The 24506-nt window shown below is 35.3% G+C and overlaps 1 protein-coding gene across 1 annotated transcript in view; it reads right to left on the bottom strand.

Annotated features, from left to right (window-relative positions):
* USP25 (ubiquitin specific peptidase 25) overlaps positions 1–24506 on the bottom strand; it is a 112014-nt gene that overhangs the window by 56114 nt on the left and 31394 nt on the right. The window contains exons 5-8 of the mRNA XM_011984877.1: positions 12086–12223; positions 8112–8188; positions 5800–5873; positions 2257–2405 (exon numbers count right to left, since the gene is read on the bottom strand). Coding sequence (XP_011840267.1) covers positions 2257–2405; positions 5800–5873; positions 8112–8188; positions 12086–12202 — 417 coding nt within the window. The 5' untranslated portion in view covers positions 12203–12223. The remainder of the gene's footprint in view (positions 1–2256; positions 2406–5799; positions 5874–8111; positions 8189–12085; positions 12224–24506) is intronic.

Below are 24506 nucleotides of genomic sequence, written 5' to 3'. Positions count from 1 at the left end.
TCCAATAGGCAATCAAAAAATATCTCCATGTTTCTTGGAGAGTCTGACTCATCTACAAATTGCATACCATTTAAATGTTAAAATGTATCATTTTAAAAAAATTTAAGTAGTTATTTTGGATATAATCATGTTTAACTTACTCAGTTGTCTCTTAGTATATCATTCCCCCAAAATTTAAACTCTTATAGCCAACTGGATGTTTTAACTGGGAAGACTGGAGGTCTTCCTATATTAGTTGGCCACAGCTATTTCAGCAAATGAGATGTTTTCTGGGTCAAAATAAAATTGACAATTTTTAGTAAATAATAGATTGAGGAAAAAGCTATTGTTATCAGGCATTATGCCAATTTAGAAATAGTCTATAATGTTACTTACTGGCTTTTAGAGATTCAAGAATAGTTTTTCTAAAGGATAAAATAAGACTATAATTTAAATGTTATTTTTTAAAAACTGATATTATACTTTAGTCAGTGATAGTCTCTTAAACCAAGCTGAATTATTATTGAAACTATAGTCTCCAGCAAATCTAGAAAAATGGTAACAGGAATCACAGGCAATCAAATTTGCCACAGTAGTGGAGATTAGAAACTGCTAAATACACAGAACATCATAAATCATTATATTCCCTAGGCTAGAAGAAAAAACCTAGGCAGAACATTTATATTGCAACATAGGGGCATTCAGAGTATGAAACCAATATAAAAAGATGGAGGACAAATATAAGATATTTTAAATAAACCATAAAATTTTGATTATGTGTAGAATAAAAAATTTTTAAAAGCTGGGAATATGTGAGAAAGATTACTAATAAACCATAGTGTATTTCAGCTACTCTGACAATATAAAAAAAGTACCATCCCTGCCCCACTACTCCAGTCATCCTTTTATTTAACAGCAAATAGATCGGATTTTAAGAGTTTGCTTTCTTATTCCATTGTGGGATATTGCTAAAGTCCCAGTCTTAGAGATCTGTTTCCCAATCAATAAAATAAGCTGAATTTAAACATTCTTATTTAGAGGTTTATATCAGAATTAGTTGTGCAGCTCTTGTGCCCATATACCATATCCCTATGCTACACTCTGCTTTGATAACTTTGAAGTGTGGCTATTCTCTACTGAGAATCACTGAAATACATGATCTATGACGTAGAGAGGAAGGCTATTTCAAATACGTCTCTTCCTCTTAAGAGGAAAAGCGTATTTTTGTTTGTTTATGTATGTGCGGGGAAGAGGAAAAAATGAGTATGCATCTGGAACAGGAAAGGGTTAACTGCATCTTTAAGAAAAAAAAAATTAAAATTTAGATAAAAGCAATTTATTCTCAAAAACACAAGAACAAAGTCTCCTTTTAGCTAAACACAGAGACATCGTATCACTTAATATTTATTAAGCACCTATTCAGTATAAAGACCTCAGAAACTTGTTTGATAAGTACCAAGACATTTCATTCATTCATTCAATAAATATTATGTATGCAGCCACCATACTACCACTAGGGATATAGTAATGAATGACACAGGTAAAGCCTCTACCCACATTCATGGAGCTTAACAGCTAGACAACTATCAGCAATTGCTTAACAATGACTGATTGGAGAAGCACATGATTTGTCCTTTGCTTACTATTACAGTGCCAAAACTCCCTGACAGATGAATGCACGGATGAACGGCTACACAGATGCAGCTACAGAGATGGATAAAGAAACAGAGATGGGTGGAAAGAAAGAAACTAGTTGAGGTAGACATATAAGTTAACAATATTTTATAAAAATTATTTCTTCCTTGAGAAGGGAAGTTCTTCCATCTGACCTTATGCAATCACATAGCAATTTTACAAGAAAAGGAATCTGGGCGTCGTGGACAAATTCCAGTAACAGTTGATATAAGTAGCATATATCCGTTTTAAAATCCACTGTAATATCAGGATTTTTCTTCTTTAAATCTATCCAAGAACTAGCATGCTGCTAATGGCTGGTACCTTGATTGAAAGGTCTAAAAAGACTGAAAAATGTCCTAGAAAGACTTTAACTGAAAATTCTGAGATAAATTATTTAAGTGAGAATTTAACATAGATTATAGGTCATATTGACTGGGCAGGTTTCTTGAATGTCTAAATTACCAATTAAATCCAAATATACTCTCTGAGTATTCTCTCTCAATTATTAGGTAGCTATATAATTAGAACCTTACATTGTGCTTTATGGCATTGTAAGAAAGACCTAGGGAAGAAAGTGGACAATGAAAACGTTAAACTCACCTCTTGGCCTGATTTTCCTGAATTCTCTGAATGTAAAGACTCAATTTCTCCTTCAATCATCGCAGCTTCTAGGCACTCATGCAGATCTTTGAACCCATTGACCTGAAGTGGGTACTGACCAAACATTTCAGTGTTTTCAAATTTTTTACCTATAAGAAGGGAGAAAATTAATAATCCTCAATATGGCCTTCTGGCTACTAAAATTAAGAGTACATAAGGATTCTCAGCTGAACCTGAAAATTGTAACACTGACTGATTTCATTCCTGAGAAGTGTTAGTGTAATTTTCCTGTTGGTTTATACACATGCGCAAATGTACATTTATACCCAGCCATAGATATTACACATCCACATATATTTAATTAAATGCACACATGTGTATGTATATTTTTTCTCACAAGAAGCATTTTCTAAGGGCAAGATACCATACTGAACACTGGGAATATATACAGCAGTGAACAAGAGAGATATGGTCCCTGAGCTGAGAAAATTCTCAGCCTCATTTGAAAAACATTATACCCATTAACTTCAAGTATATTTATAAACAAATAATTATTATTACAACTGTTATAAAAAGAAAGTTGTGATGAGACACAGTGCTGTGAGAGGTATAAAAATGGGAACTTAGTCTTGGGGGTGGCGGGGAGAGCAGAGAAGACTTTCATGGCAAAGGACATTTAAGCTCAGACTTGAATAATGAGTGGGAGTTAGCCATGCCAGAGTGCTGGGGGATTATAGCGTATTCTTGCCCATGGAACAGCATGATGAAGACTTTAAGGCAGTAAGGAAGTTGATATGTTTAGGAACTAACAGAAGATTAGTGTAGCTTGGGGAATCAAGGGAGAGATCACAATGAAAAGTCAGACAGGGAGTTAAAATCTACAAGGTCTTGTGCTCCTATTAAGAATTTTTTTTCCACACCACGTTCTGCATATAATGCAGTCACTGATATGGTTTGGCTGTGTCCCCACTCAAATCTCATCTTAAATTGTAGCTCCCATAATTCTCCTGTATTGTGGGAGGGATTCAGCAGGAGATAACTGAATTATGGGAGCAGTTTCCCCCATACAGTTCTCGTGGTAGTGAATAAGCCTCATGAGATCTGATGGTTTTATAAGGGGTTTCCCCTTTGGCTTGGCTCTTGTTCTCTTCTCTTGTCTGCCACCAAGTGAGACATGCTCTTCACCTTCTGCCATGATTGTTAGGCCTCCCCAGCCATGTGAAACTGTGAGTCCATTAAACCTCTTTCTTTGGTAAATTGCCCAGTCTCAGGTATGTCTTTATCAGCAGCATGAAAACTGAAACACCTTTAAAGTCCCTGTGTGAACTAGGTGGTCATCTGTTAAAAGACTATTGCAGAATCCATCCAGAAATAAAGGTAGCATGGATTAAGATTGTTAAAAGAGATAATATATACATTTATACATATATACAAGGAGGAGCACCAACAGGACATGACTGAGGGGTTTGTAAGAAGGATAAGAGACAGATAAGAAGGAAAATATCAAGAATGACAGAATTCTGGCATGAACAACTAGATGATGATGATGATGACTATTTATTTTATTTTTTGAACAACTAGATGATGATGATGATGATGATGATTACTATTATTTATTTTATTTTTTGAGACAGAGTCTCGCTCTGTCACCCAGTCTGGAGCTCAGTGGTATGATCCCTGCTCACTGCAAACTCTGCCTCCCGAGTTCCAGCAATCCTCCTGCCTCAGCGTCTCTAGTAGCTGGGATTACAGGCGCCCACCACCACAGCCGACTAATTTTTGCATTTTCAGTAGAGACGGGTTTCACCATGTTGGCCAGGCTGGTCTCAAACTCCTGACCTCAAGTGATCCATCTGCTTCAGCCTCCCAAAGTGCTGGGATTACAGGCATGAACCATCATGCCTGGCAGATTATGGACTGAAAATTGCACCACTTAAGTAAGAACAGAGGATTTTTTTTTATTTAGTTTTGAGGTAGCAGTGGAAATCACTGGTTCATTATGACCCACGAGATTTCAATTTGAGAAGAGAGTTGAATATGAGTCTATAACTAAGATTAATATTCTGGAATAAAGACAGAATTGCTGGCTTATTGACAGCAGGAAATTAAGGCAGTGAATGAGATGCCTAGCGGATGAGACAGGAAGAAAAAATGGGCCTAAACAAAGTCCTAAGGTTCTGCTACCTTTATATGCAAAAAGAGACTAGAAATACAACTTTTCTTAGAAGTACCCACAGAGGCAGGAAATTGTATTTTTAGTAGAGACGGGGTTTCACCATGTTAGCCCGGATGGTCTCGATCTGCTGACCTCGTGATCAGCACGCCTCGGCCTCCCAAAGTGCTGAGATTACATGCGTGAGCCACCACGCCCAGCCGACAAATTAAGTATTTTAATAACAATCAATTTTAGGAATCAATATAATACAGGTAGAAATGCTCCTGCAGGGTATTATAAACAGTGCCTAGTCACGACCTGATCAGACATACTAGCTGTATGAGATACAGTATACAGATACAAAGTATACTTCAAATCAAATCAGAATGATTAAGAAGAATGACCCAACGTAAATGTACTATGTAAAATATTCTACTTCTATATATAAACATATATATTAACTCATATATATGTGTGTATATATAACAACTTACATATAAGCTGTTACCATTTGAAACAAACAGAAATGTATGAACACTTCACTAAGACTTTTTAAAGGGTCAACATCTGAGTTCGTATCTGCCTTTTTCTGAATCCCAAACCACCTATGTTCAAACAAAACTTCAGGGAATCCACTACTTAAGGTCGTGAAGAAAAAACATTTTTTCAAATTTTACACTTTAGCTGATCTGGAAACAGGTAACTTTCAAAAGTTGATGCATTGGGTGATTTGAGAAAAACAATTTTTCAAGTTTATGCTTTGGGACTAATATTATTACATGAAGTTACATTTAAAGAGAGTCTCCTGCCTTGTTAGGAAAACCAAACAGAAACTAGTTAGGCCACATTTTATGAAACAGGTATTTAGCTTAAATGGAGTAGTATCACTCTTAACTGATTTTTCAAAAGATAGAGTATAATTTTTTCCTGAAAATTAATATCTACATTTAAAATCACTCAAAAAGTGAGAACTCTATACCACCCTGACTATGCTAAGTTGCTAAATTCAGCTTTCAACGTGAAAAAGAAAGTGAGCATCATAGCAAGCCCAGTATTTAACTCCAATATTATCTTCAAAGGATCTCCCAACTGTCCCATTAATCCCTGATTCCAACATAACAGTATCACAGAAGCCCTCTCACTGGAAAAAACATGAGGATAAAATAAAGTATCAATTAGTATGTGATAATGCACTTTACACATTCCTTTTCATTCATTCAATTCTGTGCCATACGCGAATAACAGTAGCAATCCAACAAAAATTACTAGACAGAATATATCAAAGTCCACTAAAATAATAGTAACTATCATAGTAACTATCGAGACAAATGAACGAATGAATAATAATCTCTCTTCACTGGTAATAAAAAGTAAATGTGTAACTATACCTTCAAGTACTCCCACGGCTAGGAATCTTCCATAGAACAACTCTACCATGGGGTTCTTTGGCTTCTCTTCATCCCTAAAGAGTGTTAAAAAATATAAATGTAATTACAATTTTTGGACCTATAGAGAAAATATTAAAAGAACCATAGCATATGACAAGACAAAAACACGTCTGTGGCTATCATGCACTTGCATTGAGCTCTGTTATTTACAGCGTCACCTTGCGCAAGGTACTTAAATTTATTCTCCCGTTTCTTCACCTGTCAACTGAGGATAATGATGATAGTTGCACTCATAGGATTCTCATAAGAGTTAAAATGAGCACTACATGTATGAACTTGGAAGAGAAATTGACACGGTCTGTGCACAAAGTGCCTGCTCTTTCTATCATCATTATACATTTCAATCTCTTACTCTGTGTAGTGCATGTTAATTTGGACATGGGAAGGAAGAAAAGCCACTTTTAATCAGAATAGATTTCTACAACATTTTGCTAAGTTATTTCCTGTATTTACATGGAAGAGTCCAAATAACCCAAAAACAACCACCTCACCAGGGAGGGAACAAGGTACCAGTTTTTGACCCAGAGTAGCTAAAGAGCTACTCCATCCTTTTGTGAAGTTTCACACTGCTGGTAGAATTAGTCATTTACATAGTTTCCAAGTCATTTAATATAAAAATTCATTTTTTTCTTTTCTGTTTGAAGTAAACAAATTGATAATTTTAAACTGTCTTTTTATGGTTTGTGTGACCTAAAAAGACAAAGTTCATCTTGGCCTTACCATATAGAAATGCATTGTATCTACAGTTGTATACAGATTTTTCTGTATTAATTTGTGTTTATATTAATTGATTTGTTAAGTATTGTTTAAAAAGGGAGGGGATACCATCTCTCTTGATAAATAGGTCATCATTTAATCCTTAGAATAATGTTGATAAGTACTTCTCTTAATTCTTACAAGAACCCCAGTAGGTAGTGTAGTAGTCTTTAGTGCTACTGAAAAAAATTTCTGGCCCTTCACGTTCAGGTGCATGGTAAGATACACTGTCCTACTCACTTCTTAAAACTGTGAATAAAATGCACATAACCCTTTAACTGCACAGTTCGGTAGTGTTAAGTAGATTCACACTGTTGTGCAACCAATCTCAGAATTCTTTTCCTCTTGCAAAACTGAAACTCTATATGCATTAAACAACTCCCCATTTCCCCCTCCCCCCAGCCTCTGGCAACCACCATTCTACTTTCTGTTGCTACGTGTTTGATAACTCTCGATACCTCACATAAGTGATTTATAGTATTTGTCCTTTTGTGACTGGCTTATTTCACTGGGCATAGTATCTTCAAGGGGTCATGTTACAGCATGTGTCAGAACTTCTGTGCTTTTCAGGATGAACAATATTCCACTGTACATATATACAGAACATTTTGTTTATCCATTCACCTATCAATGGACATTTGGTATACTTCCACCTTTTGGCTATTGTGAATAATGTTGCTATGAACACAGGTGTACAAATATCTCTTTGAAACCCTGCTTTCAATTCTTTTGGATAGACACCAAGAAGTAGAATTGCTGGAACATATGGTGATTATATTTTTAATCTTTTAAGAAACCCCCATACTGTTTTCCACAGTGGCTGTACCATTTTATATCCTCATCAATACAGCACAAGGGTTTCAATTTCTCCACATCCTTGCCAACCCTTGTTATGTTCTTGGGGTAGTGGGGGTTGGGGGGTTGTTTTTTTCATAGCCACCATCCTCATTAGTGTGAGAAATTCCTACTCATTTTGAAGTTAGGCCACATAGCTCTGTCCACCAAAATGTGAGCAGAAGTGATGTGTGTCACTTCTGGGCAGAAACTTGGAGACACAGTATAATTTTCACTGCCAGCAAGATCCCAGACACCTAGGTGACCTTGGGGCCCTGAGTGAACAGATGAACAGAGCCACTTGTTCACATGCACTGCTACTTCATATCCCTGTCTTCATGCTTCTACATAAAAGGATTTTGTCACAATTCACATTCCTGACATCTTTCTCCACCGCAAATTCATTCCTCCTCATGAAAAGTGATTACTGAATCTAAGAAAAGGAACTGGGCATGTAAGACTAGCTCTTTCAGGGACCACTTTTTAGATTTTTTTGGTTAGATCATTATTTGTGCCTGCAAATTCCAAACAGCTTGTCAATAATACAGAAAATATTGGGATTCCCGTAAGTCTGTCTTGATTTCTTATTTCTCCATTGACATTAAATACATGCTATCTAATGAATTCCTAAAACCCCACTGCTAAACTTCATGGTAACTTACGTCTCCTCTTCAGCTTTCATTTGGAAGGCATCTTCTAACCAATCTAATAATTTGTGTGTAAACTCACTCACATCTTGCTGTGAAAAGAAAAAAGCCTGTTGATATTTGAGCCTCCTAAAAAAAAATACTAGATGTTATAACATCAAACCTAGAGCCAGTTACTGAAATATATAATCCCTAACTTCTTGCAAAGATAACAAGTGAAATGTTTCACACAAAATGCAAGAAACTTTTATCATTTAACCAGGATATATTTGAAAAACCAAGCATTATATTGATATTCAATGATTGGGTTCACGCTAAAATACACACACACACACACACACACACAAACACACACACCAAAAACCAAACTTACAAATGAGATTTTTTAAAACTAATCATTACTCACCACCTGCAGAGCTCTGTAATGAATCTTTATAAAATGAAGAAATCATCTTACCAAACAGTTCTTTATTTTATAAAGAATTATTACTGGCTTCTCTCTTACAAGGAAGACTAGTCTCTTTCCACAATTCATTTTCTTAATTCAACTTACACACACAACTTTTCAAGCCATATCTACCTTTACTATCATTCAGAACCAGCTCATTTATCACCTTTCACCATTCCTTTGATCTCTACTCTTCCAACATAGAAAAACAGGAATAGGTTGTAGCAGTTGTGTTATCAACTACCAGAATTCTTTCAATAACGTGAGTTAGAACACAGAAAATAATAAATAGAACACAAGGGGGAAAGCAATAAATCAACTCTACTAAGGCTGCTTAAAGACAGATGAATCAGTAGTAAGCAATTTGCCCTTATCAAAATAGCCCCAAATATAAAACAAACTTACTATCATACATTTTTTCAGCCAGAAGTTTCTTAAAGAGCATGTAGGCCAACTTATTAACCTTAAAAAAATGTTGAAACTAAAGTCTGGAAAGCTTAAGTAAATTGCTCCAAAGCTGCAGAGTTAAACAGGACTAAACGCAACACAAAAATCTAGCTGTAAACATTCATAATACCTACGGTGGGTTGAATAGTAGCCCGCAAAGATGTATGTCCACCTAGACCCTCAAAAGGTGACACTATTTGGAATAACGATCTTTGTCAATATAATTAAGGTAAGGATCTTGAGATGAGATCAGCCTGGATTAGGGCTGGGGCTAAATCCAACGGTGAGTGTTCTTATAAGAAATAGAAAACCAGAAGACAGACAGACACATGAGGGAAAGCCATATGAAGAGGGAGACAGGGATTGGAGCTATGCTGCCTCAAGCCAAGGAACACCAACAGCCACCAGAATACGGTGGAAGCAAAAGGGAGACAGGGATTGGAGCTATGCTGCCTCAAGCCAAGGAACACCAACAGCCACCAGAATACGGTGGAAGCAAAGAAGGATTCTCCCCTAGAGCCACTGGAGGAAGTGGGGCCCTGCCAACACCTTTATTCTAGACCTCTGCCTCTAGAACTGGTGGAGAATAATCTTTTGTTTTTAACCACTCCATCCGTTGCAATTTGTTACGACTATCCTCAGGAACTACTGTAACATCTTAAAACAACTTTTCATACTTTTGTATAACTTTAATTCACTTAAAGGTTATATCTAACAAAAAATAAGAAGGTTTCCTAGCTATCACAATATTTTTCAGAAGTTAATCCCTATCTTCCTTAGAAATCAATCTAAAATTGACAATTATAAAATAAAAATTCTACCTGCATCCATCAAGAGAAAAAAAAATAATGAAGTCTTCACTGATTTTTAGTTTTAAGCTGAAACAATTAAAGGTATGATTAAAACTGACAGTATCAATTGGGGCCAGGTGTGGTGGTTCACGTCTATAATCCTACCACTTTGGGAGGCCAAAGAGGGAGGACAGCTTGAGCCCAGGAGTTCAAGACCAGGCCTGGCAACATAGGGAGATCCTGTCTCTATAAAAATAAAATACAATTATTTGCCAGGCGCGGTGGCATGTGCCTGTGGTCTCAGCTATTTAGGAGACTGAGGCATGGGGAAGGCTTGAGCCCAGGAGGCTGATGCTGCAGTGAGCCATTTGTCATACCACTTTATGACACTGTAAGCCATTTGTCATACCTGTATGACACTGTATGACACTGTAAGCCATTTGTCATACCATTGTATAGCACTGTATGACACTGTATACCAGCCTGGGTGACAAAACAAAACCATGTCTCCAAAAACACAAAAATGGAAAAGAAAAAGAAAAAACTAACAGTATCACATATCAAAGCGTATCCCAAAAGACTCTTGTGCACTTCAAGAGATGATATATTTGAAATATTTAGGAAGAAGATACAATGAAAATATAAATTCACTTTTAAAAAAATCATGATGCTTACATTTACAGATTCACTAAATTACTAGCGTAGCCTTCAAATTCAAGTGTTTAGGGAACAGAAGAGAACCAAACTTATCAACCTTAATTGATATACATCCACCTTAAAAGTCCTCTAAAGAAAAAGAATCACTAATTTCAAAAGTTAGTCTACAGTGCTAGTCTGAAGCAAAAGCATTTATATTGTGGCCTTAACAGCCATTTGTATCCATTTCAACTGTAACTGAAAAGCCCACCTATGTACATATATGGCTCCAAATGAAGTCTATGCTGCCTCATCTTTAAAAGTGAAAAGATACCCCAAAATCAGCATGAATCTCTAGGAAAGAAAGAAGAAAGAAAGAAAGAGACAGAGAGAGAAAAAGAAAGAAAGAAAGAAAGAAAGAGAGACAGAAGGAAGGAAAGAAGGAAAGGAAGGAAGGAAGGAAGGAAGGAAGGAAGGAAGGAAGGAAGGAAGGAAGGAAGGAAGGAAGGAAGGACAGACAGACAAGGAAAAAGCCATCCAGAAAGAAAGGTAAGTCAGAGAACAGAAGTAATTTTTTAAAAAATTTAATTGTATATTCAGAGTCACTGGAAAAGATAGTATGCATACTAAAAAAGAAAAAAAAAAAAGTAAAACGCATTTAGAACCAGAAGGAATGCCAAATGCCCTAAAATGGTGGTTTGGGATCAACTGTAAAATTATTTTTCTTTCTTTTGATTTGTGTTAGTGTTATCATGACAGAGCAAGTAAGAAACAAAGCTGAGTCGATACTAGGCCTAAAAGGCACAGGAGCATTGTTAGAATGTTTTAAAAAATGAAACAACATATAAAAGAAACTCTGAGTGAGTGCCCTTTTTGTTCATTCACACTTGCCATAAAAGGTAAATTTAAAACAGAAAGAAAAAGCACAAGGAAAATGGTGACAGAGTCTCCGACCCTCCTCTTCCAAACGCCCTCTCCATACATCCAAAAAACAGAGACACATCCAAGTATGTATTTGAAAAACAATACTGAAAGCTTAGTGGCTTTTTGAAGCTTCTGCCATTACATGCTTGCTGCCATCTTTTTGAACACTTACTATTATTTGCCACTGTATTTGTTCCTCTGTTTTCCTTCTTTAATTTCTCTGATTTTTCCAATTATATGTGAAAATACTGGCTTGTTTATAGATATTTTGTAAGAAAATTACCAATATGCTTTTAAGGTAATGGATAAAAATCTACAATACACTATATAAACAATAAAAGACAAAAGCAACAATAACAAAGATAATGTATTTCAAAAGCCATTTCTGGGTAATTACAGAAAAGTACTCCCTGCCAGCAAACACAGGAATATCAAAAGCATGTGTACTATAATGATCCTCTATTATCACACATTTGTGAAGATGTTTAATTATGTATTTGTAAATAATCTTAATTTTATCCATCGTTCTCATTTCAATCATAATATAAATTAAAACTTTATTTTAACACCTTCAAGATCACTTTTCTTTAAAAGTCAGTCTCCCAAATGTTTTAAATGGTTATTTTTAATAAAGCAGTATCACGTATCTTAAAAAGTCTCATATTCTTGGGAAAGCTGCTTAATATAATTCGGATTAAATAAAATACAAATGGTTAATAAACAAGTAAGTGCAACAAAACTACCTGCTGTGAGTCATTTGATTTGAAAGCATCCTTAAGAATTTCAACTGCTCTTGATGGATCAACATACTTCCTTTTGGTACCAACAAGAAGTGCAAATAGATACCTCAGCTCACGCATAAAAGGCAAATTCCGATGTTCCTATTGAAGGAAAAAAAAACCTTAATTGAAGATTAAGAAAATTTTTACTAGTAAATAGATATTCATTTTAACAGTAACCAAAAATTAAACTAGCCAATATAGATTTGGGATGAATTAGCACTCTTTCATAATTGAAGAAAGTAGAGTGTTGGTGCCATCTAAGAGACTCAAAGAAGTCCAGCACAAAAAAGGCAGAAGACCTAGGATAGGCTCACAATTTCAGATGAATGCCACATATTCATAGCAAATCATGTCATTACTCAGCCCAGAATATCTTCCTCATTCAAGACTGCTTATTATAATACTTCCCATTCAGCAAGGCCCAGCTGCTGCTGCTGAGAGCAATAATAACAGGCAACGTCCAATGAGTGCTCACTGCATGCCAGGCACTGTTCTAAGTGCTTTATCTCAATAAACCCATTTAAGCAAAAATCTCTACTCCTCCATGAAGTCTTTCCAGACTCCTCCAAGTCAACGACACCTTCAAATTCCACATCTACTGAAATGAATGCCTTTCACTGAGCAATGAACCACTGACTGTCACTGTGGTGTGACAATCTTAATTATCAGACTAATATTAGAACCTCATCCAATTGTTAACATTAGAAATTTAATAATTATTTAATAAAAAGTACTTATAAATTACTTTATACTCATTTATTTTATATCTATTTTAAGTTACCCAACATTATATTTAATATAATTCAATCACAATACTTAAATTTAATTATATTAATTTAATAATTAGACCAGATCCTAATAGGAGACTAATATATCACCCTCCTAATAGTCCTTTGAAATCTTACTTTTGTTTCTCAATAAGACTATAAGATTCTCAAAGACAAGAATTTCTCTTCCACAAGTTTTTACTACACAAAGCAAGCATTCAATTCTTAATGGTTCATTAAAGCAAAATCTCCAGAAAAAATTAAAACAACTCACATTACCAATCACTAACAATTTAATTTAAAACAAGAAGGAAACTTTAAAAAATAACGTAATTCACAAAACTTAGTGAAATGTTTCATGGCAACAAACCAGGCAAGCCATTCTTATAATATTTAGTTCTTGTAATAACAATTCTAATGGATAAAATTTAGATATTAAATATGAAAATTTTCTTCCAAATTTACATAGTTGGCATTCTTAACACTGTAAAATTCTAGGGGTCTGGGATGGGGGTGTATCTTTACATAGTTGCTGCCCAGAATAATATAATCGACATAGAAAGAACTGCTTCTAGAATGTATTCTAAAAAAGAGTCCTAAGAAATAGGTAAGAGGGAATAAAACTGGTTCCAAATATACCCTACAGAAACAGGTTTTAAAAGTATAAAAACTATGAGCTTTAATCCATAAAGTTACTTCCATGAGTACCCTTAATTTCGTGAGATCAGTTTATCACTGCACCTAAGTCAACGCAGTTTTTTGAGACATTCCCAGTAACAAAGTTGGAAGTAATAATTTTTTGGAAATTAGGGGAATTCTGCTGAGAAGCATATTTGAAAACTAAATTGCTTCCTAGTTTCTACAAGATTTTACCATAAATGAGATTTTAGCTTTGGTCAAATCATTTTTCTTCATCTACAGAGATGATAATATGGTTTTTCTTCTTTAGTCTGTTGAGAGGGTGAATTACAGTGATTTATTTTTGAAGGCTAAACCAATTTTGTATTCCTGGGTAAGCTCCACTTCTCTATGAGGTATTATCCTTTATATATAATTGCAGGATTTAATTTCTCAAAAATGTGCTACAATTCTTTGCTTCCAAATTCATGAGAAATAATGGTGTGTGGTTTTCTTTTCTTGAAATGTATTTTCCTACTCTTCATTTCAGGGTAATGCTTAGCTCACAAAACAAGTTGGGAAGTTTTACTTCTTAAGTATCTGTACAAATGTATAGGGAATTGTTATCATTTGTTCTTTAAATGCTTAATATAATTTACAAGTAAAACATTCAGCTGTTGAATTTTTTGGTGGATGGGTTCCAGTTCCTTTAATATAATGTAGGGCTAACCACAGGTTATCTATTTCTTCATCAGTGAGCTTTGATAGCTTGTGACTTTCAAGTCACTTGTCTGTTGTTTACAATATTCCACTATTCTCCTTTTACTGTCAATAGAATATGTAGTGACGTTTCCCTTTTTCACTCCTTATATTTGTAACAGATGTCTTCCCTCTACTTTCTTGCTTAGTTTACCTAGAAGTTCATCAATTGCACCAATCTTCTCAAGAAGCAGCTTTTGGTTCCATAACTTTCTGTATTGTTTTTCTGATATTTGGTTCATGGATTTCTGCTATTATCTTTATTATTTCCTTACTTCAGCTTTGAGGTTAATAATGTCTTGATATGCAAGCTGCTATCCTTAATTGAAAACCATTCTTCTTTTCTAATAAGATGTCTGGTAAGATGTCTCTTGTTGCAGGAAGTCAGGGACCCCAAACGAAGGGACCAGCTGAAGCCGCGGCAGAAGAACACAAATTGTGAAGATTTCATGGACATTAGTTCCCCAAATTAATACTTTTATAATTTCTTACACCTGTCTTTACTGCAGTCTCTGAACATAAACTGTGAAGATTTCATGGACACTTATCACTTCCCCAATCAATACCCTTGTGATTTCCTATGCTGTCTTTACTTTAACCTCTTAATCCCGTCATCTGCGTAAGCTGACGATGATGTATGCCTCAGGACCCTGTGATGACTGTGTTAACTGCACAAATCGTTTGTAGAGCATGTGTGCTCGAACAATATGAAACCTGGGCACCTTGAAAAAAGAACAGGGTAACAGCAATCTTCAGGGAACAAGGGAGATAAGACTTTGGAGTCCGACTGCCGGTGAGCCAGACAGAACAGAGCCATATTTCTCTTCTGTCAAAGGCAAATAGGAGAAATATCGCTGAATTCTTTTTCTCAGCAAGGAACATCCCTGAGAAAGAGAATGCGCCCCATGAGGGTAGGCCTATGAATGGCCCCCATCAGGGCGGCGTCTTTTACAGTCGAAGCTGAAGGGATGAAATAAGCCCCGGCCTCCTGTAATGCTCCTAGCCTTATTAGGACAAGGAAATTCCTGCCTAATAAATTTTGGTCAGACAGGTTGTCTGCTCTCAAACCCCGTCTCCTGATAAGATGTTATCAATGACAATGTGTGCCCGAAACTTCATTAGCAATTTTAATTTCGCCCCATCCTGTGGTCCTATGATCTCGCCCTGCTTCCACTTGCTTTGTGATATTCTATTACCCTGTGAAGAATGTGATCTCTGTGACCCACACCCTATTCATGCACTCCCTCCCCTTCTGAAAATCGCTAATAAAAACTTGCTGGTTTTACGGCTTGAGGAGCATCACGGAACTTGCCAACATGTGATGTCTCCCCCAGACACCCAGTTTTAAAACTTTTCTCTTTTGTACTCTTTCCCTTTATTTCTCAGGCCAGTTAAGATGCTTAGAGAAATAGAAAAGAACCCACGTTAAATATCGGGGGTGGGGTTTCCCCCGATAGTCTCTAATAAGATATCTTCAACTAATCACTGTTTTAGCTTCATCCCTCAAATTTTGATATGTCATGTTTTAATTTTCATTCAGCTCAGAATATTCTGAAATTACTCATTTGATTTGTTCTTTGTCCCTTGGGATATTCAGAGGTGAACTACTTCATTTCCAACTATCTGGGAATTTTCTGTATATCCTTCTGTTGTTGATTTCTACCTTGATTTCTACCATTTTCGTCAGAAAAGGTATTCTGTATGATCTGAATTCTTTAAAATGTACTGAGACTTATAAATCCAGTTCCTGTCACTTCTTCATGACTAATGGCAGAAATCTCAGTATGCCTTTTTTATTTGTAAAATTCATAATTCTTTCAAGTATTTGGTCCAGGAATACAGTATGGTACTCAACTAAACCCATTTCCTTCTGATGACATTCGCTTTAAGTAGTGGAAAGTGAGAAATTTATTTATTTTGAAATATTTGTCCTAAATCAAGGCTTTAAATAATATAACCTTTCAATTAATAAGGCTTTAGCTATTTATATGATGATTTCCACTAAATACTATACATGTGCATCTTTGTTTTCTCAACATTTAATATGTTTTGCCATCAGTTTGAAACATTTTAAGCCAAATGTATATCTGTGTGAGGGAAGGCGGGATGATTACATCAAGGATCTATTAATGTATTTCCAGAGACCTCACAATTCTCCTAGACACTGAAATTACAAACAGTTCAAATAAATATGAGTGTCTAAAATTAGTTTCAATTTCTACAAGCAATTGCCAAGTCTACTTAGAATACAAGCTAATTTCAAATACTGTATTTCTTTCAAATCTCACCCAGTATGTATGTAATATTTGTGGCAAATTCTGCCAGTAAAAAATATCCTGTTTAAAAGTGTATACAAATGGCATTTCTGTGATGTGATCAAAGTAATCCCAAATGTATTCTGCAATTTAACACAAAGTGTTCAAATTGAATGTAGCTGTAGACACGTCACCAGTTGGAGGTAAATTCATTATTAAATAAGTGACAAGTTACACTGATACCTTTTTTAAAAACTGCTGTCACCATCTCAAATGAATATAGGACCATTCAGTGGCTGATAACTACCTATAAATCCCACATTTGCTTCAAAGATGTCAAGGTATAGTGTGAACTGCTGTCACTCTACTAAATTAAAGGAGAGTCACTTTTGTGGAATAATCTTATACAAAATTGCATATTCTACGTAATTGTCTCAGAATGGAAGTGAGAAATTATTTTATTTCCTTAAGCTAAAGGGACACCTGGAGAGGCTAACCCATTGCAAGAAACAAACTTGTCTAGAAAGGTGCTGAAGATTGGAATTACACATTTCTCTAGTATTCACAACTCCTTCTGATATATAAGCATAAATATAACAACTGTTTTTAAAATAAGAATACAAACTAACATGGCCTTATTCAACTCTGTGAAGAACAAAAGAAAATAAAGCTCTGTAAAACATTAAAATCCAGGACCATAAATGGTCAAGACACATATACATACATAAATACGTAACTAGAAATGATAATTCTAAACAGTTTCACACAAATTATACATAGACTTTGAGATATGAGAAGAGAGAAGAACTGTGATGTTAACAAATTGCAATAATAGAGGCAATAGTTCAAAAAGTTCCATGTAAAAACCATAACAATTGAAAGGGTTTTCCTTAATTTTTCTGGAGACACACGAGTTTGTCGAGCGATCCTGACTCCCTTTTGAAAATGGGTTGTTTATCAGCCTGACACTCTACAGCACAGAGATTATAACCTGAAAAGCTGGTTATAAATCAAGTTCTCATCCCACTAGCATGCATTATAAATGTTTTACGTGTTTACAGAAAAAGTGGTTTTAAAAATTAAACACTAAAGAAAACATAATTTAATAATTCATCACTCCTACTAACAATAGGTCACAAAAAGTTCAGCAGTACACTGAAACCTAAAACTAAATCCCCTGTCTTGGCAACAAGTCCACTTCAGGACTACAGATTGTTTGTGACAAGATCAACCACTAAAGTCCTACACACAACTATATCATCTCCGTAAGTAATTTTTTCCATTAGGTATAAATTCTGTGTGCAAACTGGTTCTTTTTAAAATAAGTCTTATTTTATTTATTTATTTTTTTGAGACGGAGTCTCACTTTGTCGCCCAGGCTGGAGTGCAGAGGCACGATCTCAGCTCACTGCAAGCTCCGTCTCCCGGGCTCACGCCATTCTCCTGCCTCAGCCTCCCAAGTAGCTGGGACTACAGGCGCCCGTCACCAGGCCTGGCTAATTTTTTGTACTTTTAGTAGAGATGGGGTTTCACCGTGTTAGCCAGGATGATCTCGATCTCCTGACCTCGTGATCCGCTCGCCTCGGCCTCCCAAACTGCTGGGATTACAGGCGTGAGCCACCGCGCCTGGCCCTAAATAAGTCTTATTTTTAAAAAACTTTATTTTATTGTTTAACTGACAATAGCTGACACCTAGTTCTTACTATGTACCAAGCACTTTTAAGCCCCTTACATGTTTTACCTCATTTAATGCTCACAGCAACTCTATGAAATAATTACTATTATTTATGCTTTACAGATAGGAAATGGAACAGAGAGAAATCAAGTAACTAGCTCTAGGTCCATAGCTAGAACCCAGGCAATCTGGCCCTGGTGTGTGTGCTCTTTGTTCACTTTAAAGTACCTATCTACGATAGTCACTTCCAAAATGAAAGATACACATTTGTACTGCAAAGACATGAATGCAAAACTCATTTTTTAAAGGGCTCCACAAGACAATCAACTGAAAAGAAATTTCTATTTCCACAAAATTTTTCAGGAGACAATTGAGGAAAGACCTTAAATTGTAAACTATAGCCTATAAAGTTTACTGAAACGTGACAGTTCCCTCAAAAAAATTACTAAAGTGACACCAAAAATTGGCATATTACTGTGACAGGTAAAGAAAAAAAGTCGTATTTATAATATATTAACAAAGGATAAGAAGTTGCTGTGGTAACTGAGATTAATGAATTGACACTCAAATTGACAGTTTCCGATTTGATGAGCCAAGTAAATGCCCAAATATCAATCACATATAAGAGAACATATAGACTATATATACTGTTAAAAAAAAATCTTTTACATTTTACCTTTTGGTTTCGGGGTAAATCTTGAGCATTTGATGGAGGCTTGTAATTCAGAACTAATCTTCTAAATTCCAAAAGATTAAATAATGACTGAAAAAGAATAACAATTGAAGATAACCTGAGAGAAAATTCCATTAGCAGAATGTAAAAATAACTAGTTTAGAGATTTATTTTTGACAACTGTGTACTACTTATACGCAGAATCATTGCAACTGGCACAAGGAGGCCACATTTCTGAGAAAAAGTCAAATTTCTTATATTTGACATACTATTCTTGATACTTGATGGTGCACAAGATTATATTTGGACAACTTTTTGAAAATACTACTCGTTATTAATAGCTCTCTTTATACGCACTTAGGCAGTTTCCTCAAAAGAAAGAGTATGCAAATGTCAAGTCCAAAATTTTTTAGATGTGCTATGTTTACCATGAATTATCTAGACGTACTATTAATTCTAGAAAAATGTAGTACAAATAAATTTATTCACCAGATCCTAGGTGATAGAGACACAAAGAAATTACATATTATCTCAATGCTCAAGGAAATACACAATTTAGAAAGGAGACAGATGTATAATAGAAATGTCGTGACTTCAAGATGCAGTGATAATAATTACACAAGAATATAATGGAGCATATGATGGATGCTCATAGAAAGGCTTCCTGGAGTATCTTTTTTAAACTGTAGTTTGCAACCATTTACTGTCATCATGCTGAACATTTGTTTAAAATGTGATAAAATACAATGGAAAAAATCACAATGTATCATACTCAGTAAATTCATCAGAGTATTTTCTTGCAAAACTTTCACTGTAGATATTTTACAAACTTGTGTATGTGTAAAATGTTTTATAATATACAGTATATTCTTTTCTTGGGTCACAGTTTATAAAGTTTGAAAATTACTATACAGGAAGTGATAATGTATTAAATCTTAGAAAACGTGAGTCAGTCAACTCGACAGAAAATAAAGGTGGCACCACAAATCAATGAGAAAATAAGCTTTTGATCAACAGTTGGGTACTGAGAAAACTACATATAAAGAAATAGAGCCAGATTACATAGATCAACTAACAGCCTAAATATGAAAGGTAAAACCATAAAGCTGGTAACAGAAATTGTAAAAAAATATTTTATCTTGTGATCTAGAAAGATAAAACAATATAAGCACATAAAATAAATCATTTATTCATTCATTTAACAAATATTTATGGAACATCTACTATATGACAGACACTAAGAAGGTAGTCTCTGCCATTGTAGGGATTACAGTCTTGTGACTGCTGATTAAAACAATAACAGTAGAAGTAACAAACCAGAAGGGATATGAATACATTAACAGTTGGCCAAGATCAGAACCTTGGGGAGAAAGCACCATTTAAAAGTCACAAGAAAAAAAAAAATGTTGAGAAAGAGAAAGGTATACTAAGGGAAATCACAGAAGAAAAAGGAGTGGAGAAAACAAAGGCTTTCAAACATACTTGTGGATCTGAATAAATTGTGGAGCTTTAAAAAATAACAATGTCAGGCGACTCTCAATAAAGATACAAAGTTCCACAAAAGATTCTGCTGTACATCAAAAAATAGCTGGCACATTTCAAGGAGGACAAGATTAGCAACATCATGAAAAGTTGCCACATTCTTCCAATAAATTAAGGACAGGGAAATAACCTTTGGATTTGGCAACTGGAAAGTCATGTTTTCAGTTGAGTGGTAGAGGAAGAACAGAGGCATTAAATAATTGGAAAACGGGGTATAGAGTAGCACCCTCTTATCCAAAAGGGATACATTCCAAAACCTCCTCTGAATACCTGAAACCGTAGATATTACTGAACCCCATATATACTATGATTTTTTTCCTTGCATACCTATGATAGTTTAATTTATAAATTGGGCACAGTATGAGATTAACAACAACAATAATAAAATAGATCAACTGTAAAAAACATACTGCAACAAAAGTTATATGAATGTGGTCTCCCTCCCTCCTCTCTCTCAGTACTGTAATATTTTCAGCCACAATTAACAGCAGGTAACTGAAACAGCAGAAAGTGAAACCAAAGATAAGGGGAGTACTTTAAGTAGGGGAGACAAACCACAGACTATTCTTTTGAGGAATTTAAAGAGGAAAGAAAATGCTGGCAGGTTAGAAGAATCTCAATCCCACTTCTATTCTCTGAGCTCCCACTGTAGATAGAGTATTTTCCTTGCTCCTGGACACTTAGAACTTCCTTTGGCGTGGGTGGTGAAGAATTATTTCAGCTTCTGTTGACTAAAATGTTTTTCTTCATTTTAAAAGACTTCTGCTAGGTATAAAATTCAAGATGGCCAGTTATTTATTTCCAGCACTTTAAAGACATTATTTCTGCTGATGTGTGACTTGATGTTTAAAGGTATCCAAGTCAACTATTAGTCTTGTTTTTGCTTCTTTATATGTGTATCTTTCTCCTCCTTGCAACTTTTAGAATTTCTGTCTATAGTTATTTTTTTGTTTTATGATGATGTACTCTGGTGCAGTATTCTTTATGTTTATACTATTTGATTCATATTGCTTCCTGAATCTATGACTTGATCTCTCTCAAGTTTGGAATATTGTGAATCATCTCTTCAAATATGCTTTTGCCCTATTTCCTTTTACTCTCCTTCTGGAACTACAAATACACTGTTAGTACTACTCACCATATCCAAAGTAACTCTTTGATGCTCCCATCTTTATGTCATAGCTTTAGTCTGAAAAATACTCTCCAGATTAATTTACCAGTTGGCTAATTATCCCTTCAGTTGTGTCTAGTAACGCTGCTAAATTTATTCACTGACTTCTTAGTTTCATTTATATTTTTCCATTCTGAAATTTCCATTTTGCTCTTTATAGTTTTTAGTTTTCTTCAGACTCTCAACCTTGCTTTTAATTCCTTGAACATATTAATTATTATTATGGCAGACACATATTCCGATTTTCCTGTGCTGTTTTCTATTGTCCATTTTTTTTGTATTAGTTTTCACACACATCTTATTTTCTGGTATGACTGACCTGAGTACTAGACATTGTGTATGAAAAATGAAGGAAAGGTTCCCAGATAATATTATCTTCTAAGAGAGAATTAACGTTTGCTCTGGCAGACAGGTAGACTAGAGTCACTTCCAGTCTCAGGTCGCCTTAATCCAATACATTCTGAGATAATTCAGAAACTAGGAAGCCTGTCTTAACTTTCAGTTATCAGTTAATGCCACATTCTAACCATTTAGAAATTCAACTCAAAGTCTAAGATGTTTTACTAGGGCTCAAACTTTGTGCAAAAATTTTCTTAGTTCGTCAGCCACTCAGCAGTCAGTTCTGGAGACGCCTAAAAGACAAAATCCATCAAAAATAACAAGCTCATTCTCTGACTATCTTTCTTTACTCAAAATTCCTCACTGCTTTAGGACCCCAGGATGCCCTCAACAAGTTGGTTTTATTTCTGTTTTTGAATCCAGCAAAACATCACGAGGCAGATGGTCTAAAACAACTTCATCTGCCATTACCCAGTGAAACTCATCACCATCGATCATCACAACAAATCATAAAAATTAAGTTTTTCAAGTCCCAAATACCCTATATCCTTCACCAAAGTCATATGAGTACTGTCCAATGTATTCCTTCAAAAGAGGTAGGAAAGGGTAACTTTTACTGCCTAAAGAGTGTTTTTGATTAATGCACCTGAAAATCAGCATCCTTTCATTCAGTCCAAAGCTAGTATGTGAATTTTGAAAAGCACTTTCGAAAATGAAGTTTGGTTAGCTTCCTGCTAATAACAAAGACCAAATGGAGGATAAGGGTCGAAATACTTTGTGAAAAAGAAAAACAGTGATGACAAGAGTGCAGAGGAAACGAAACACAAACTGCCTACAATGGAGAGTACTGCGAAGGATGATAAATTCTTCTTGGAGGATTAAAAAAAAAATTAGAAAGGTATCACGAAAGTTTCATGGTGAGGCAGGGACTGAAAAATAGATGGCATTGTTGAAACTAAAAGTCTATGTACAGAACAATTAAATCCCCATGTCCTTTCCAGACCCAGCACATTCAGACAATTGCCTCCTCTCTGTGGGGGTACAGGAAATTTAGTCTGTTGAGATCTTCAATGACTCAGGTTCAGAAAAAACTGTATGTCGCGGTAGAAAGGAGAGATAAGATTCAGAGCTATGAATAGCAAGATTAAGTAAAAAACATGTAAACTGATACCCACATCAACCAATCCCATTTCTCTAGCCTTACTTTTAAAAAGCGAGTCATCATGCTTAAACCAAAAACAATCAGAATCCACTCCAAATCTGAAATAGAGAAATGTTCTGTGGGACAGAACTCCAAAAACAAACAAACAAAAATGAAGCTAACATGTGTGGTCATACAGAATATATTATTAAGACCATAACAAAGATGTTGAAGCATTTAGAAAATATTAAAGTATATAGAAAATAGGGGGGAAAAGGTAGCAATTGACAACACCAGGATAACAAAGTACTATAGACAGGAGGGCCTAGTGAATCACTGTAATATTTATAAAGTTATAAAAAATGTAAATACTGACTACCTACTATTTTTAATTTGTATTATAACTATGTTGAGAGATGAAAGAAAGGGCAATTCTAGGCAGGTGAACCGAAAGAGCGAACCCCTATCTCAGTGGGAAGGCATGCCATTTAGAAAAATGAAGAGAGAGAAGAAATGGACTAGATATACGTGTCTTTCATGGGGCAGGACTAGGAAGCAGACAGGTTTAAGCATTTTAGTGCCATATGATTTTTTCTTTGATGAGATAAAAGCAAGGAGTATGAATAAGCATTTTAAATTATATCCTGTTTTGACAATATGCATCATTTTAAAAAATATCCTCACTTAATATTTTAGATGCTCCATACATGCTCCCTTTTGGTTTATTCATCCATTCATGTAATAATTACTAGATGGACTATTCCAATGTGCCAGACACTGTATTATATACACTAATATAGAGTAACCTAAATGTGCTCTCTGCCCACAGGGTGGACGTATTTTAGTAAAATTTATAAAACACAGGGTACCTGTATTTTAGTCAGCCTGCAGTTACATGGTTTATGAGCAAGGTAACCACATACTTTACCATCATACACAGCAGGGCTTTAGGACTAAGTGACAGGTGCCAACAGATCTACAAGAGGAGTAAAACAGACTACGACAAGCAAACTGAGAAGTATAAGCACCTTACTTCTCGGCATCACAGAAGCATCCACATGGAAAGGTGCTAAGGGGCTAAGGGTCATCATGAGCACCCACAGCACTTCAACAAGATGTCCCGGAGCTACAGAGGAGAACGTACACCTCCAAATAGCTAACTCATTCACCGACACCCTAGTGGGGAAAGCTGCAATCCGTACTTTCTACATAAAAGTACCAAGTGAACAGAACAAAAATAATCCTGACTAGCTGAGGGGTTGATGTCCAACCTAAAGACAGGCTAATGTTGCCAGCAACCAAAAGATTATTTAAGCCATTACCTGTATAATCTTCTCTTTGTTTATATTCCCTTTCTTACATTCTGTTCCCCCTTTCTACCAAAATATTGGTCTCAATATCTAAAATAATAAGTATGCAAAGCTATCTATATCTGTTGTAGC

Source organism: Mandrillus leucophaeus, unplaced genomic scaffold (genome assembly GCF_000951045.1).
Source record: "Mandrillus leucophaeus isolate KB7577 unplaced genomic scaffold, Mleu.le_1.0 Scaffold275, whole genome shotgun sequence".
Lineage (NCBI taxonomy): Eukaryota > Metazoa > Chordata > Mammalia > Primates > Cercopithecidae > Mandrillus > Mandrillus leucophaeus.
This window is presented reverse-complemented; position numbering and strand designations above follow the sequence as displayed.